This window comes from Puma concolor, chromosome B3 (genome assembly GCF_028749965.1).
Source record: "Puma concolor isolate L17-30 chromosome B3, mPumCon1.1.hap2, whole genome shotgun sequence".
Taxonomy (NCBI): domain Eukaryota; kingdom Metazoa; phylum Chordata; class Mammalia; order Carnivora; family Felidae; genus Puma; species Puma concolor.
In genome coordinates this window covers 112,050,046-112,066,706 of record NC_141672.1, presented here as the reverse complement: position 1 = coordinate 112,066,706, position 16,661 = coordinate 112,050,046, and the positions used below count along the sequence as shown (strand labels likewise).

The 16,661-nt window shown below is 54.6% G+C and overlaps 1 protein-coding gene across 3 annotated transcripts in view; it reads left to right on the top strand.

Annotated features, from left to right (window-relative positions):
* The window catches only part of ITGA11 (integrin subunit alpha 11), a 129,486-nt gene that overhangs the window by 100,341 nt on the left and 12,484 nt on the right, over positions 1-16,661 (top strand). For all 3 annotated transcript variants that reach the window (XM_086711036.1, XM_086711037.1, XM_086711038.1), the window contains 8 exons: positions 172-375; positions 1,117-1,247; positions 4,913-5,079; positions 6,303-6,445; positions 7,827-7,937; positions 11,394-11,479; positions 13,226-13,433; positions 15,577-15,675. In XM_086711036.1, coding sequence (XP_086567162.1) covers positions 172-375; positions 1,117-1,247; positions 4,913-5,079; positions 6,303-6,445; positions 7,827-7,937; positions 11,394-11,479; positions 13,226-13,433; positions 15,577-15,675 — 1,149 coding nt within the window. The remainder of the gene's footprint in view (positions 1-171; positions 376-1,116; positions 1,248-4,912; positions 5,080-6,302; positions 6,446-7,826; positions 7,938-11,393; positions 11,480-13,225; positions 13,434-15,576; positions 15,676-16,661) is intronic.

Sequence of the window (16,661 nt, the reverse complement as noted above, 5' to 3'; positions counted from 1 at the left end):
GGGTGCACCCCGAGAGGCCAGTGCCCACCCACTGAGCCAGGCCGGGGAGAGCAGGAATTCTGGGGAACATGGGCTGGAGACAAGGTGCTGCAGGCCAGAGGGGACCGTGACCCTGAGGGTCTTTGCCACATCCCCCTGAGCCCGAGCCTTTTTCCACCCCTGGTTTCGCAGAACCGGTTTGTTTATAACGGAACACTGAAGGATTCCCACGGCTACCAGAATGCCCGATTCGGGTCCTCCATAGCCTCGGTTCGGGACCTCAATCAGGATTCCTACAACGACGTGGTGGTGGGAGCCCCTCTGGAGGACAACCACGGAGGAGCCGTCTACATCTTCCACGGCTTCCGAGCCAGCCTCCTAAAGACGCCGAAGCAGGTGCCGCTCCCCGTCCACAGCTGGAGCTGGACCAGGAGTCCTGGCCGCTCCTGCTGGAGCATCCGGTTCAGGAGCCTCTTCTGTGCCCTCCTGCAGGAAAGGACCCCAGTCTGGCCTAGCTCTAGTTGCCTCGAGTCGGGATTTTGAAACGGGTGCATTTGCCTTCTGGACCTTCCCATCACCCCTGCGGGCACCCTCTCCCTGCGTAGCTTTATCTCCCCCTGCAACAACAAAACCCCAGGGACCCTAACCTCACTCCCCACCCCCCACCCCCCCCACACACACACACACGCAGGCAGTTGACAGAGAGTGGAGAATTCCCACGTGGGCTTGCTCTTCTCTGGAAATGCCACATGCTGGAAACCTTGCCCGCCTCAAGAGGGACCCATCTCGGGTCCCACGCCCTCAGGGTCCTCACTTTTGCCTACGTATTTTCTAAGTAAGGTAGTCTAACACACCATGGTCAGGGAGGCCGCTGGGTTACCTGCCAGAGAACATGTATTTACACTTAATGGGGAACCCTTTTAAGACGCGAGATCTTAATCCAAAAGACTGACTTGACGTTAGGTGCCGGACAGACAGACCAGGAGCGGGGTCTGTTTGGGCTTTGGGCCGGAAGCTTCCTGATGGTTCCAAAGGGGCTCTCTCCAGCGCTCCCGATTGTAGTTTCCCCGAGGGTTGTCCTGTCCTGCCCTGTGTGAACAGTGCCCATGCCTGGCTTTCTCTTCCCACTTCCTGCAGAGAATTGCCGCCTCCGACTTGGTTCCCGGCCTCCAGTATTTTGGCTGCAGCATCCACGGACAGCTGGACCTCAACGAGGATGGGCTGGTGGACCTGGCGGTGGGCGCCCTTGGCAATGCTGTGATTTTGTGGTGGGTTCGCTGAGGGTCAGGATGAACACCGGGGTTTGGCGGGGGGTGAGGGGGAAGGGGCCTGTTGTTTTTATTTATTTTAGAGAGAGAGAGAGCAGGGAAGAGGGGCAGAGAGAGAGAGGGAGAGAGAGAGAGAATCTGAAGTGGGATCCACACTCAGTGCAGAGCCATCTTCCCACGACCCTGAGATCAGGGCCCCACTAAGAGTCAGATGCTGAACCGGCTGAGCCACCCAGGCGCCCAGACAGCGGGTTTTAAAAATATTCTTCAGGACCTTTGTCCCTTTGTCTTTAATCATTGCCAGCCAAACTCACCCTCTTAATCCTCATGTTCTTAATCCTCTCGTGATTACAAATTTCCTTCCTGTGGAATCACTGTAAGCTGTCTTGAAGTCCAAATCCCTCTTCCCACAGAGTTCTAAGATTATAGTGTCCAAACGCCCCTCTTAGAATTTGTCCTAAAAGTTCTGGCTGTTTGGGCTCTTCTTCCACTTCAGCTTTTCAAGCTACTTAAAGGACAGGCTGAGGATATTCTTATCAGCTGGAAGGATCTCCCTTCTCCCCTAGTGTGAAAGAATCTTTACGTAATACAGATTTCTTTCCTCCAAACCCCTTCGGACTTCTTCTTTCCTTTTTAAGGGTCTCATTTCTGCACCAGTGCATCAGATATTTGCCACCCATCTGCACTCAGGACCTTTCTTTCTTTCTTTCTTTCTTTCTTTCTTTCTTTCTTTCTTTCTTTCTTTCTTCAGGGCCTCTCTTTAGCAATGGTCTACAGCTTTAAAAAAAAAAAAAGGAGCTTTCTAAAAGTCCATATATTTTGCCATATGATGCGTTGGAAATTTTTGAGCCAGAAAAGGCTTAATTTTTCATGTATGTTGATGAGCTATTTTTCATTATAAATCCAATAACTTAAAGAAAAATTATAAAATAAAGAAAGAACTCACTCAGGGCTTCATCCACTTCACATTACCGCTGTTAGCATTTTGGCATATTTCCAACCCATCTTTTTCCACCTGCGTGTAATTTTATATGAACACAGACCCATTTTTCATACAACTTAAAAAAGGCATGAAACAGAGGTATCCTAACGACTCCTCGGGGAGAATGAAGGAGTGGACTCGCTCTCAGTCGCCAAGAATATTATGGCCCGCTTGGGAGATGTCTTAGCCTGGGTTCCCTAGAAAACAGAGCCCCAGACTAGAGGTCATGCTAATGCTTTGGGAAGGGCCTCATCCCAGAGGCAGAGGTGAAGGTCAAGGATGCTGAAGCAGAAAAGGGGAGCAGGTGTGAGTGGGGCCTCACTTGCTCACTGGATCTCCAGCGAGGTGGGATACATCTCTGCTTCTTGCAACAGACCATTGTAGGGGAGGAGGGAGAGCAGTGTATCTGGGGGATCCTCGTATCCCCCCATCCTCCATGGCCAGAGCGTTCACTGCCCCACACCGCTAGGCCATCTAAAGGCAGCGCTGGGGGTGCCGTGCACCAGGGCCACGGCCTCTCTCTGAAGGTCCCCTTCGCATATTGGGGCTCATGGATCTCTGGGGGTGACAGCAAGAGCGGCTTGGGCGGTAGAGGTTCAGTGTATTGGTTCCGGGTGAGCAAGACCCAGGGTAGGCGGTAGACATGGCCTAGCAGGTCAGGAGGATGACACATAAACCAAGTCCTTTGCAGGAAACAAGACACACGCACACACCCCCCAAGAGAATCAGTCTGCAAAAGGACCCATGCAAGCTCCAACTTTTGAGGTCTAAACCTAAGTGCTACCTCAGCAGTGGTACAATTGTGGGTCCGGGCCTTCTGGGAAGACTCTGGGATCCAACCCCGTGGATCTCAAACTGCCCCGTTAGGATCGACTGGGAGCTTCTCTCTCTCTCTCTCTGTCTCTTTTTTTTTTAATTCGCATATAGGCGATGCACACATTATATTAGTTTCGGGTGTGCGACATAGTGACTCGACAAGTTTGTACATTATGCTGTGCTCACCACAAGTACAGCCTGTCACCATACCTATTGTAATATCATTGACTGTATTCTTTATGTGGCGTCTTTCACCCCCATGACGTATACATTCCACAACCAGTAGCCTGTACCGCCCTCTCCCCTTGCCCCCTTCTTTTTTTTTTTTAATTTTTTTTTTAACGTTTATTTATTTTTTCGAGACACAGAGAGACAGAGCATGAATGGGGGAGGGTCAGAGAGAGGGAGACACAGAATCTGAAACAGGCTCCAGGCTCCGAGCTGTCAGCACAGAGCCCGACGTGGGGCTCGAACTCACGGACCGCGAGATCATGACCTGAGCTGAAGTCGGCCGTTTAACCGACTGACCCACCCAGGCGCCCCATCCCCTTCCCCCCTTCTGCCCAACTCCCCCTCCCCTCTGACAACCTTCAGTTTGTTCTCTGTATTTATAGGTCTAATGCTGCTCTTTGTTGGTTTATTCGTTTGTTTCGCTTTCTAGATTCCACATATAAGTGAAGGCACACAGTGTTTGTCTTCGTCTGACTTATTTCACTTCACATCATGCCCTCTAGACCCAACCGTGTTGTCACAAACCGGGAGTTTTTCAAACTCTCACAGGCCAGGCTCTACCCAGACCACATAAAGCAGAACGTCTAGGGAAGGGGCCCAGGCAAGCGGTAAACTTTCAAGATTCCCCAGGTATCTGTTTCTAACGGGCAGCCAAGTTTGGGAACCGCTAACGTAAGCTATTGTGTTTACACAGCACTCTACACTTTACACAAAGGGCCCCTCTCACTTACCTCCTTTGGCTCTCACATCCCCCTCAGAGAGATCACGTGACCTGCCCGAGGTCCGTGAGGAACCGTGGAGCCAAGACCCAAACCCCCCTCTCCACGGCGCAGCGCAGGGGAGGCACAATTCCTTAGGCTAAGAGCAGGGCATTAGCACAGATAATCACGCTACACTTCCTTCTTGTTATAGAAACGCATGCTTTGGAGAGGCGGTGTACTTCGTTCTCTGATTATGTTTTCCTTAGACCAATACAAGAATACATTTGCATTTCCATGCCTGCTTGGATAGGGTCGTGTAGGGTGGATACATGGGGAATCTCTCCAACAGTGAATGGTTCTCCACTTTGGCCACACATTGCAACCACCTGGAAGCGTTAACACCTTGCTCTTCAAAGCTTGGGCCTGGGCCAACAGCAACAGCTTCAGCCGAGGGCTTACTGGAAATACAGAATTGGTCCCCACTTATTGGGTGAGGATCTGCATTTTAAAGATCCCCCGGAGATGTGCGAGCATATTAAAATTCGAGAGGCACTGCTTTCAGACATGTCGATGCCAATCCTGATTTGATTTGATCTGGAGGACAAACTGGGCATCAGGGTTTTTTACAACTCTCCAGATTATTCTAATGGCTGTCCAGGGATGGGATGAGGAGGCAGGAGGCAGTCAGTGTGGTCTGCAGCAAATACAGCCCCTGGGAAATGTCGAAGGGCTGCCTCCAGGGGCTATGTGGCTGCCCTCCACCCACCTGTCCCCGTTTTGCCCAAAACCTTAACTTCCGGGGCCGCTCTCCGCCCTCCTCCAAGATTTTCCAGATCCCATTTCCATCCGCTTCCCACCGCCTCCGTCCCCCGCTCTGCTGGGCCCCCGCAGCAGCCACACGTCCCACCCTCCAGCTACTCCTTCTTCTGCTCCAGGTCCCGTCCCGTGGTTCAGATCAACGCCAGCCTCCACTTTGAGCCGTCCAAGATCAACATCTTCCACAGGGATTGCAAACGCAGCGGCAGGGACGCCACCTGCCTGGCCGCCTTCCTCTGCTTCACGCCCGTGTTCCTGGCACCCCATTTCAAAACGGACACAGTCGGTAAACCAGGCCTCTTCCCGCTCCCCCCAGCCCCGATCTCCACCGCCACCGCCCCCCCCCCCCCCCACCTCCCGTAGACTTTGGGATTGTTCTGTTTCAAAACCAGGGCTTTCACTGAAATAGGTTTTAAGGGCCAGGTCACAACTCGAGCCACCTTGATGACTGCATTTGATGATCTAATTCCAAGAAGCAAGGGGATGGCAGTGAGCGGCAGTGACCAGCAAGGGAGGGGCCAGAGGAAGAAGGAAAGAGTTGGGATGCAAAGTTGGGACGAGAACAGGGAACTGGGACAGCCAGGATGCAGAGGAAGAGTCAGACCCAGGAGGGGAAGCAGGAAACAAGAGGGTCAGACAGATGAAACCCCCCAGTGGGAGTGGTCACTGCTCAGAGTGGGTGTCGGTCTAGGGCAGGGCAGTTTCCCTCTGAGCCAGGCGCCTACTCACGGCAGCCCTGGACCCAGGCGGCCCCAGGAAGTGACAGCTGCAGGTTCCGGGACCAGACTGCAGGAAACCGGGATTTCTGAAAGCTTCTCAGCCAGGGAGCAGGGCTCACCAGAAGGATGGGGGGTGGGGGGGGGTGGGGGAAAGGTAAAGGCGAGCCTGGGTGGCTGTGCGCTTCTTTCAACTTCTATTTATAAAAAGAGGAAGGTGCAAGAATCGGTGCACCCAGAGGGCTGGCTGGGGTACAGGGGACGAGACGAGGCTTTTCCTGGATTTGGCAAAAGATCAGCCCAGTTACAGGGAAGGAGGCTGCAGGCCTTCAACCCCAGAGCAGTGTCTTAGGTTGGAGCCGCTAGTGGGAAGGGCTCGTGGGGTGGGAACTGCGGCCTGTGGAGGCTCTGACCCACGCCTGACGGGACCTGGGAAGGTGAAGGGAGAGGCGGGGCCGTCCGGCGCTCCAGGAGGGGTCAAACGAGGGCATCGCCCTGGCCGCTCGTTCTGTCTCCTCTTCCACCACGTTGATTTCTCCTACATCTCTGTCTCTTTCTCTTTCCCTTCATTGCCAGCCCCATCTGCCCCTCCTTTTTCTCCTTTCTCACTCTCCGCACCAGAGTTTCCCACCCACACTAGGGCCTGGTGAGAAGAGAAGAGCAGCTCTTCCCCGGCCAGCCTGGAGGGCTTCCTGGAGGAGGCTGGCTTTCAGGAGGCTCTCTTAAAAGACAGGCAGAGTCTTGAGTGGAAATGTGGCTCCGCCTTCACGGTCTTGCCCTCTCCCTCCTCCAGGCATCAGATACAACGCCACCATGGATGAGAGGCGGTACACGCCGCGGGCCCACCTGGATGAGGGCGGGGACCGATACACCAACCGAGCTGTCCTGCTCTCCTCCAGCCAGCAGCACTGTGAGCGGATCAACTTCCATGTCCTGGTGAGCCTGACGCCCAGTAGCCCCACCAGCAGAGACCAAGGTCAAACAGGGAGGGGACACAGCTGGACGAGGTGCTGCCATGGGAGAGGCAGAGAGCTCAGCTGGGGCCTCAGGAGGCCCAGCTGGGGTACACTGTCCCAGACCTTGCCCGCCCCCCATATTCATGCCCTACTGGGACACACTGTCTACCACTTCTGGTACCCACCTCCAAAATCCCTTCTTCCCCAGCCCTGTGATGTCTGCCGTTTCCTTAGCAGAGGGTGAAATCTGGGCTCGGTGAGGGCTCACAGAGGGTGCGGGGGCCATGGCCGGAGGGAATGGAAGCAGGCATTGGCTAAAGATGAGGACCAGGTAGGACAGGCTCATAGTGGGGACGAGCAGGGAGGAGGAGGCGAGAGCAGCCAGCCTGGCAGAGAGGGGGAACCAGCAGTGGCCTGGTGCCTGATTTCACGGATGAGGAGGATGATAGGAGGTCTGCCACATCCAGAAACTCCAAATGCCCAGGCCACTGCTCCAGCCTTAAGATGCAAGCAGGGGGCACTAAGAGCCCACCCGACCCCCGTGGTCCAAAGGCCAAAAGTCGGAAAAGTGAGCGGATATGGGAGGTCCTCGCGTCCGTTAATACGTGGCCCCCTCTGAGGTGTTTGTTGTCCTGGTTCTCAAAGCATGGGCCCCCGGACCAGCCGCATCCCCATCACATGGGAACCTGTTAGCAATGCATGTTTCCAAGCCCCACGCCAGGCCCGCCAGCATCAGAAACTAGGGGTTGGGCTCAGCACTCAGGGTTTTGCTGCGCCCTCCCTCCCCACCCCCGGGGATGCAAAACCTCCAGTTTGAGGGTCACTGCCCTGATACAAAGAAGCCACTTGTGTCAGGATCTGGGTTCCACGCGGGAGATTTTGTAGGCATCTCTAAGCATCCCCTTCTTTACCAACCATACCCAGACCCCCACCGGAACAGCCCCTGTTTTGTCCACACATTTGTTCGTTCATTGATTCAATGCATTCGTGAAGCCCTGTGCCAAGTGCTTCTGAAGGAGGGAGATCAGCACACAGAGGCAGTTCGAATGCCATATAAGGAGCCAGCCGGAGTAAGGGCTCTGGACAGGGTGTGCACATGGGGTGGTGGGCCCAGCCTGGCTCCCTGGAGGCCGAGGCACTGGGGAGGGGGGTGGGGGTGGAGGTGCCCAGCCTTGAAGGCCGAGCAGGAGCTTTTGCTGAACCTCCATCCATCCAGCACACCCCTTCATCCCAGACTCACCCTGAGGCCGACAGGGAAGCAGCCCTCCTGTGTTAGGAAAGTGGACATTTTCTCTCAGCATCCTGGCCCAGAAATGGGCACCCCACGCCTCCTCACGTCTCCCTCGTCTCCTCCCACACAGGACACTGCTGACTACGTGAAGCCGGTGGCCTTCTCGGTCGAGTACTCCCTGGAGGACCCGGACCACGGCCCCATGCTGGACGACGGCTGGCCCACCACCCTCCGTGTCTCGGTACATCCTGGCACATGGGGCACACAGCCCTGGCCGTCAACAACCCCCCTACCACACCCGACCTCCTCCCCAAAGCCCAGATCCCGAGTGCGCTGGTACAAAGGAGTTCTTCCCCTCTTGCACCCTCCTGTCTCCTGCCCTGCAAACCCGCAACAGGACTCCATCCCTCCTCCCTTGTGACCCGGGCTGAACGTGTTGTAGGGGAGGGCCAGGCCTCTCCTGGTGGAGGGTCCCCTGTATCCGCAGCACAGGGTGAGCTCTGAACAGGTCCAGGAGAATCAGAGAACCAGAAGGGACCTTAGGTCTCAATCGCCCACCTCCCTCATTTACAGGTGAGGGCACTGGAGGCCAGAATAGGTGATTCAACCACCTAGAAGGTTCTAGCAGCTGTGCTCCAGTCCCTTCAATCACACTCCCTAACCCCTGGCTCCAGGGGCATCAGAACATTCTGGTATTGAACACTCACATGCCCCCCACACCTCCAACTCCCACCGAAATCCCCCTCAAAGAAAAGGTCACAGTTTAATTCTGTCTGAGCTGTGCTGGGAGAGCAGGCAAAATCCGTAACACATAATATCTAATTCCTGAGCCTTAAGGATTCGGGAAACAACTTTCACATTCACCACAACTCTCTAAAGACCATGGCCTCTGAAGGCCAGTCTCTGAGCAGTGTCTCTGAGAATTTCATAGTTTTATAGACTCCCGCCGGCAAACAACTTCAGAATCACTCACATTCTTATTTGTATTTCTCCAACATAAAAGGATCGGGTGGCCGACAGCAATGCTTCTGAAAGCCCCTTTCTGCTCCCATTCACCCCTTCCTTGTGTTCAGCTCCTCCCCCTTTGCCTTCCCAGACCTCCCAGACTCCACCACCCAGCCCTCGACCCTCACACCTTCCCTCCTTTCTCCTGATTCTGCATCACAGACGTATAAGAGAGGTTATGTTACCCACTTCGAGAAGGGGGGAATGGCCTGGCAAGGCTAGAGTCCTCATCAGTGAGCCGGGAGAGGAGCAGAGGTGACACGCTGAGTCATTAAGGTTTCTCCTCGTCACAGTAATTACAGAGCCGCTACGGCAAACGAATGAGAACCTGCCACTCATTCTCCAAGCATGTGGAAGCCCACAATGCAGACTGACGGGCAGGGCACACTCTCTGCCCGGCTCATGATATCCATGCAAGGTGGCAGTAAGCGTTGTAGGCCGGGGGTGAGCTCAGAGGCAGTGTGATGGAGTAATCACATGACAGGGCAGGGAGACTTCCTGGAGGGGGTGACTGTCGGCTGGACCTTAAAGAATAGACCAGATTCAGCTATGCAGAAATGGGAAGAGTGGGCTTTTGTTCCAGGAGAGCTGACAGTATATCCAAGACATGGAAGTGGGAAAAAGCAGGCTGGGGGCACCTGGGTGGCTCAGTCGGTTACGCGTCCGCCTTCGGCTCAGGTCAGGATCTCGCGGTTCGTGAGTTCGAGCCCCGCGTCGGGCTCTGTGCTGACAGCTCGGAGCCTGGAACCTGCTTCTGATTGTCTCCACCTCTGCCCCTCCCGCACTCACTCGCTGTCTCTCTCTCTCAAATACAGATAAACATTTAAAAAATGTCAAGGAGAAATAGGTCTGAAAAAGACAATCTGGGTCATATTATCGAGGGCTTTGAGTAGCGGCTAAATTGCTAAAAATCTTGTTAATCTGGATTTCTAGTGCCCAGTCTCTAGCAAAGGAGACATACTCCGCCCGTCACTCTTCTACAGATTCTTACTTAGCATCTGTTCCACGCCGCGGCAGCTCGCCTCCTGGGGCAATGAGCTGTTCCACATAATTGAGTGTAGCGTTTGCTTATCGCATTAATTATTCCTTTTAATCAACTGGATGGAAATGCTTCTGAAGGTTATAATATAGTTTTCACACTTTTTACGCAGCCTGCCAGGCGGGGTGGGGGCATCTCATCGGAGACTTGACGTCACCGAGGGGCACGTGGGTGCCAGCTTACAGCGAAGCCCCCGGGGGCCGCTGTAAGAGTCCTCAGACTCAGTGTTTAACCTCTGTCCCTTCTCTGCGCGGCCTCACCCTGCCCCCTGTCACATGGCTGTGCTGCCTTTTCTGCTGGCTGCTGCGTGCCTGCTTCTCGCTGTAAGTGTGTGCCATTTGACGGCCGACCCGAGGGCTGTGCTTGACAGAAACGTGTCCACGGACGCGCGTGTGGACCTGAGTGAGGCGGCTAAGGAGCTCACCTGTGAGAAAAGCTCGTGGGTTTCGGATACCGTGTGGCCTTTGTGACACCTGTTTCCCCTCCCCTTTTTTGGGCTGTGTCCTTGGTAGGGACAGTCGCACTCCTCAGCTGAAAGGACCACGGGCGTGTCAAACGCAATGTGCCCCAGAACTGAACTCAGCCTACCCCGCCACGTATAAATGAGCGGTGTGGCCATCTTCCCACACACGGACAAAGGGACTCCGCCAACGTCCTGGGCCCTTTGCCTCCTTAGCTCTGATGAACTCCAGGTCCTAGGGACCCCACCTCTGGCGGCCCTCACCTGTTGTCTCCTCTCCATATCCAGATGTTGGATGCCTCCAACATCATCATCTTCTCTTGCATGAATGCTTAGCAGCCTCCTCAGCGGTCTCCCTGACTCTAGCCTCGATCCAGTGCATCCACCCCCAGCCGCCAGACGGAGCCTTCAATACGCAGGCCCGACAGTCCTGTCCCTCCCCCTCCCCTGCCCAGCAGTCATGACTCCTGTCCATTGCAAGGCATGATGCCGAGGCCCTGTAAGAACTGGCCCCCCCGTCTCTCCCTCCTCTCCGACCCCCCCCCCCACACGACAGCAACACTAAACCAGCCATCATTTCCCAAACACACCATGCTGCTTCATGCCTCAGGACCTTTACACAGGCTCATCCTTCCTCCCGACTCCCCTGTCCCTCTGGCCATCCAGCTAACTTGGTCATCCTTCAGAACTCTGACCTACTGTCTCTTCCCTGAAGGCTTCTCTGACCAGGTACAGACCAAAATAACTGTTTCCTTCCCTCTGCCTCTCCTATCCCTCCCACAGATCTGTTTTTTTTCTTTGCACATTTCACACTATAATTATTTATTCACACAGTTCTTCCCCACGAGCTGACAGCAGAAGCTGTCTTCCTCATCCTGTATCCCCAGCACCTAAGACCTTGCCCCCCACAGTAAATGTGGACTGGAACTACCCTGTGGGGCGGGTGGGTGTTCTATGCTACCGGCTCAGTTGAGAGACCCAGGAGGAGCTGAGTTTTGAGCCATGTATTTATTAGAGGAGGGCACTTGGGCAAAAGCACGAGGAACAGCAGGGTGGTGTCCGTGGAAAGGGCAGAGAAGACAAAGCCTGTATCTAGTGTGGTAGAGAGAGGAGCTGGTGTGCTGTGGGGGTGAGAGATGGCCCCCAGCAAAAAGGGCCGCCCACCCACCCCTCCCTGGCTTTCCCTGGCCCAGGTGCCCTTCTGGAATGGCTGCAGTGAGGACGAGCACTGCGTCCCTGACCTCCTGCTGGATGCCCGCAGTGACCTGCCCACAGCCATGTGAGTTGGCCCCTCCCAGCCCCCACCCTGACTCCTTTCCTTCCCTGCTGGTGGATCCGGGGCTCCCGGGGAGCTGGATTATTTCCTGCACATCCTTCTTGCAGGCAGCATGGATCAAACACTGAACTTGGAGCCTGGGTCTAGCCCAGGCTCTGCCTTTCACTCCTGTGTGACTTCAGGCAAGTCTCTTCCCTCTCTGGGCCTCAGTCAGTTCCTCTGTAAAATGAAAACTACTAGTTATCCTACCTCCTCAAACTTTGTTTTGAAAAAGGAATCCTTTCTTTGGAGCCTCTACTACCAAACAGATAAAAGGTGGAGACAAGGACCTGTGGTTCTGTAGCAAAGAAGGGGAAAAAAATAGAAAATGTCCTATTTTAAATTTATGTAATTTTTTTTTTAATTTTTTAACGTTTATTTATTTTTGAGACAGAGAGAGACAGAGCATGAACGGGGGAGGGTCAGAGAGAGGGAGACACAGAATCTGAAACAGGCTCCAGGCTCTGAGCGGTCAGCACAGAGCCTGACGTGGGGCTCGAACTCACGGACCGCGAGATCCTGACCTGAGCTGAGGTTGGCCGCTTAACTGATTGAGCCACCCAGGCGCCCTATATTTTCAAATAATTCATGCTCAACTTTTACCCAACTCTGTGATATTTAGGTAGAAGACATATATATCCTGACATATACAATAAATAGAAATAGCATAAACAAACTTTAGGGAAGGATGAAGAAGCAAATATTCTAACCATCTAGGCTACTAATCAAGATCGTCTTGACATTTGGCTCTGAGCTTCCTGGTAGCCAAAGCCAAAAGGGAAACATGCTGAGTAGAGAAGGGGTATATACTGTTATGCCCAGAATTCGTGATCCCCAAAGACCACCAGGGAGCGGAGTCTGATGCAAAAGCAAAGAGCCTTTATTCGAGCTAGCTGGAGCTCAATCTCCGACCTGCACCAACGCAGTGGTGAGATACTGGGGAGAGAGAGAGCGAGTTTCAAAAGCACAAAGGTTTCATAGGGATCGTGGCCTTAGCCGATTGGCTGGGGAAGGGTCGTGACCTCAGCGGATTGGCTGCCAAAGTGTGGTCCCAGATCAGCAATTATCAGCATCACCTGGAACTTGTTAAAAATGCAAATGTTGGGCCTGGTGGTCACAGACCTACTGAATCAGAAACTCCGGGGGTGGAGCTCAGCAATCTGTGTTTAAACAAGTCTTCCAAGAGATTCTGATGCACTGAAGTTTAAGAACCACTGTGTCTGAGGATCTCTAACGTGTTTGGCCTCAGTGTATACAGAACGTTTCTCACTGGTCACCTGTTAACCATTGGCTGTCAGCCTAGCTGTGCTATATAAATACCTAGCACCAAATACCATCCCCAGAGACTCTGATTAATTGGTTTGGGGAGGGGTAAAACGCTCCCAGGTCATTCTAAGCCTGGACAGGGTTGAGGGCTCCTGCCTCTGGCCCCTACCTGAGAGAAGCCTCCCTCTTCTACTCACCCTTTCCACGCCTCTCACACTCCCCTTCCTCCCACCTCAGACTTCGGAAGAAAGCATCAATCGGTAAGTTACTTAAGGGGAGGAGGCGTGTTCTGAGGTTTGAGCAGGAACTTCTTTCTGCAGCCATTTCAGGGACGTAGTTACTAGTCAGCCGTCCTAGGTCTGCTCTTTCATATACGTGAGTAGGGAGGCCTAGCCCTGCATTCCCCATTCCATCTGCCTGATCCTGGTGGTCTCTTTCCCACAGGGAGTACTGCCAGAGGGTGCTGAGGAAGCCTGTGCAGGACTGCTCCACTTACACGCTCACCTTTGACACGGCGGTTTTCATCATAGAGAGCACGCGCCGGCGGGTGGCAGTGGAGGCCGTGCTGGAGAACAGGGGCGAGAATGCCTATAGCACAGTCCTAAATATTTCGCAGTCAGCAAACCTGCAGTTTGCCAGCTTGATCCAGAAGGTGAGACCTTGGCGACCTACCTGGCCTTCCTGAGGCTAAGGGCAGAGGCAGGATAGGACGGATCCAGCCAAGGGGCCTGGCTGGCTGCCCATGAAAATCACCTGGAAGCTTGCGAGCACCTGTGGTCAGACTTCTCCCGGAGATTCAGACTGATCTGGTCTGAGGTGGGGCCTGCGGCAGTGTGTGCTTTTAAAGCAGCCAGGGGGATGTGAGTGTGTAGCCAGGGTCGAGAACCACTGGCAGATGAGGGTCTGACCCATTCAGGAATGTGGGGAGGAACGTCCTTGGGCCTGTGTCCTTGTCCCTCATTAGGGCGCGTGCGCACACACAGACACACACACACACACACACCCCATACATATGCACACCAGCTCATACACACCCTCTGCCTACAGTCCATCCTTCAGGCTTTCTCAAAAGGGCCCTTCTAACAAGAATCGGAACAGGTTACTCCCCACTTTAAAATTGCCCATCATGCCCAGCTGCTTTCACAACAAATTCCAGACTCTGTTGTGGCATTCAAGGCCCATCCGCTTCCCCATCCATCACCTGCCACCTCTGCGCTCACCCCCACACCCTTAGTCCAACCACCACTGCTGCTTCCCAGCACACCTACCTTCACACTGAGGCCCTACCCATGTGGTCCCCTGCCTGGACTCCCTCTCTCCTCTGCCTGACAGGCTCCTGTTTCTTCTTGGTTACCATTTTACAGAGAAGGAGACTGAGGCACAGAGAGGTGTTAAGGGGCCCGATCAGGAGCACAGAGCTGCTAAGTGGCAGGGTGGGGTTCCTCACGGCAGAGCACAGTCATGTCGTGTGTTCTCGAGTGCCTTCCCAAAGCGGCAGAAGGCCACGCAAGTCCCTTCAGCCCCACAGAAGTCCCAGGCACAGCCTTGTGTATGCCCCAGGGACATCCAGAGTGCCTGAGTGCTAGCCTCCTATAACCCGGAATGCCTGCAGGGCATGAGAGAAGTCCTGGAGATGTGGTTATTGAGTAAACCCAGGACACCGCTGTCTTGTGTGGGTGCTGGGGGACCCAGGTCCCGTCAGACACAGCCTCTGCCCTCGGGGGTCCCAGAGTGTCAATGTAGAGCCCAGAGTGTGGGGTGGGGCAGGCACAAGGGCCCTTCTGTCCTCACCTCCACTGCAGAACCACCACCAGTCGGTCTATCAGGCCCAGGGCTGGGCCCCACCGCCAAGCCCCCCATAGCCCTGAGTGAAGGTGAGGAGGCCATGTGATGGCCTTTCAAAGTCCTGTCCTGCCCAGAGATTTTTGTATCTGTCTCAATTGGAATATTTAGGGGAAACTGAGCCTGAAACCTACATCCACCTTTCACCGCTTCCCTAGCCCAGACGTTACAGTCTCATAACCCCAGGGGCCAGGAGTCATGGGATTTTGTTTCTGTGGCAAAGGAGGGCTTTGAGAACAGAGGAGAGGCTCCTGGCTCCTTCACAGGATGCCTCCCAACCATCCCCAGCCCGGGAGATGCCCCTGACTCCCCATGATCCAGCCAAGGGGAACTCTAGTGGAGGAAGCACACCCTTAGCCAGAAACAAATGTGTTAGTCTGATCACATACATTTTGTACACACATAGGCAAAAGCATACCAACCTACATCTACATGCAAGGAAACACACATGTTCCTTAGACATACAGCTTAGGGCCCAAGGGTGCAGGGCCCGCAGTGGGTACAAATCATCATCTAGCAAGCGATTACACCATTCTGGGAATTGAACTAGGCACTGCATTTGTATGCATTGTATCATTGAACGCCCATAGCGACTAAATGAGGTAGGTACTGTCATCCCCATTTCACAGGTAAGCAAAATGAGACCCAAGCAAATGAACGCACAGCCACCCAGCAGCATCGGTCTAGAGCGCTGTGCGTCCCCTCCTTCAGGACCTGTGTTGAGAAGACAGACGCCTGTGCTAGCCCAGTGGGGCCCCAGCTCAGATAGGCTGGGGGCCCGGTGGTGTTTCCCCCTCAAACCCACCGCCACCCCTTTCTCCAGGGCCCCTGTGGTCCCAGCTTCCTTCCAACTGCAGCTTCAGTACAGGCGGTGGGGGCGGCACGGGTGGCCCCCAGACCTGGGTCTCTGGCCCACCTAACTGCTGCCCACTGTGCCCTCCACCCACCTCCAGGACGACTCAGACGGCAGCATCGAGTGCGTGAACGAGGAGAGGAGACTCCACAAGAAAGTCTGCAACGTCAGCTACCCCTTCTTCCGGGCCAAGGCCAAGGTTGAGGCGGGGGGGGGGGGGGGGGGGGGGGGCAGTGTGGGGGCGGGACCAGGCGGGAACTGGGAGGCACTGGGAATGCAAGAGAAATGGAAGTGAACTGAGGGGAGAACAGAGGAGGGAGCAGGACGCCTGAGCATGCTTTTTAGTTTTTTCTCCCAGGAAATGACTCTTAAATGACCTAACTAGCCAGCCCCCCGCAAAAGAACATCTAGGCCCCTTCACCTCAGGGGACCCCTACCACTCCCACCCACCACTCTCCCCCCACCTTTTGGCCACTTAACCCCGCTGTCCTGTATCCTAACGCAGCTTTTCAGAGTCCAGCCTCTGTCATCCTCCTGTGAGCATGGCAAGAGATTGGGAGAAAAGTTAACATTTCGTGAGCACTTACCATGTGCTTAAAAGTGCATGTGGAAAGTGGCTAGGGTGTGTGAGGGGAGAAGCAAGTTCGCCAGGAAGAATCTCCAAGTTCCAGACTCCAGATCGTGTGGCTTTTACCCATCTCCACTGGGCAGTGGGCAGCCACTGAAGGTTCTGGAGCAGGAGAAGATCTGAGACCAGGCTGCCTGTAAAGCAGGAATCAGAGCTTGAGGCAAGAGCTTGCCAGGGAATGGCAGCATGTTTCCAGGGCCCAGGTCTGCAGTGGAAGGAAAGGAGATGGGGCGAGAGGCGGGGGGCCATGAGGGCTCCTTGCCAAAGAACCCTCCAACTGGGACACAAGTCAAGAATGGGGCCTCAAGATCTCTTTAGGAAAACCCAAGAGGGCCAGACCCGGGAAAAGCACAGGAGTCTGTGGAAAGCCCCAGAGTGGGGCGGAAGGTGGCAAGGAGGGTCAGAGGGCACAGGGCAACAATCAGGGGACCCAGGCAAAGCACCTGGACTGGGCCATCAGCGTGGTGGGAGGACCGATGACCAGGAGGCAGGTGCCTTATTAACATGCTGGGTGGCCCGAAGCAGCCTCCCCCCTTCTCCTGGCCTCACCCCACCTC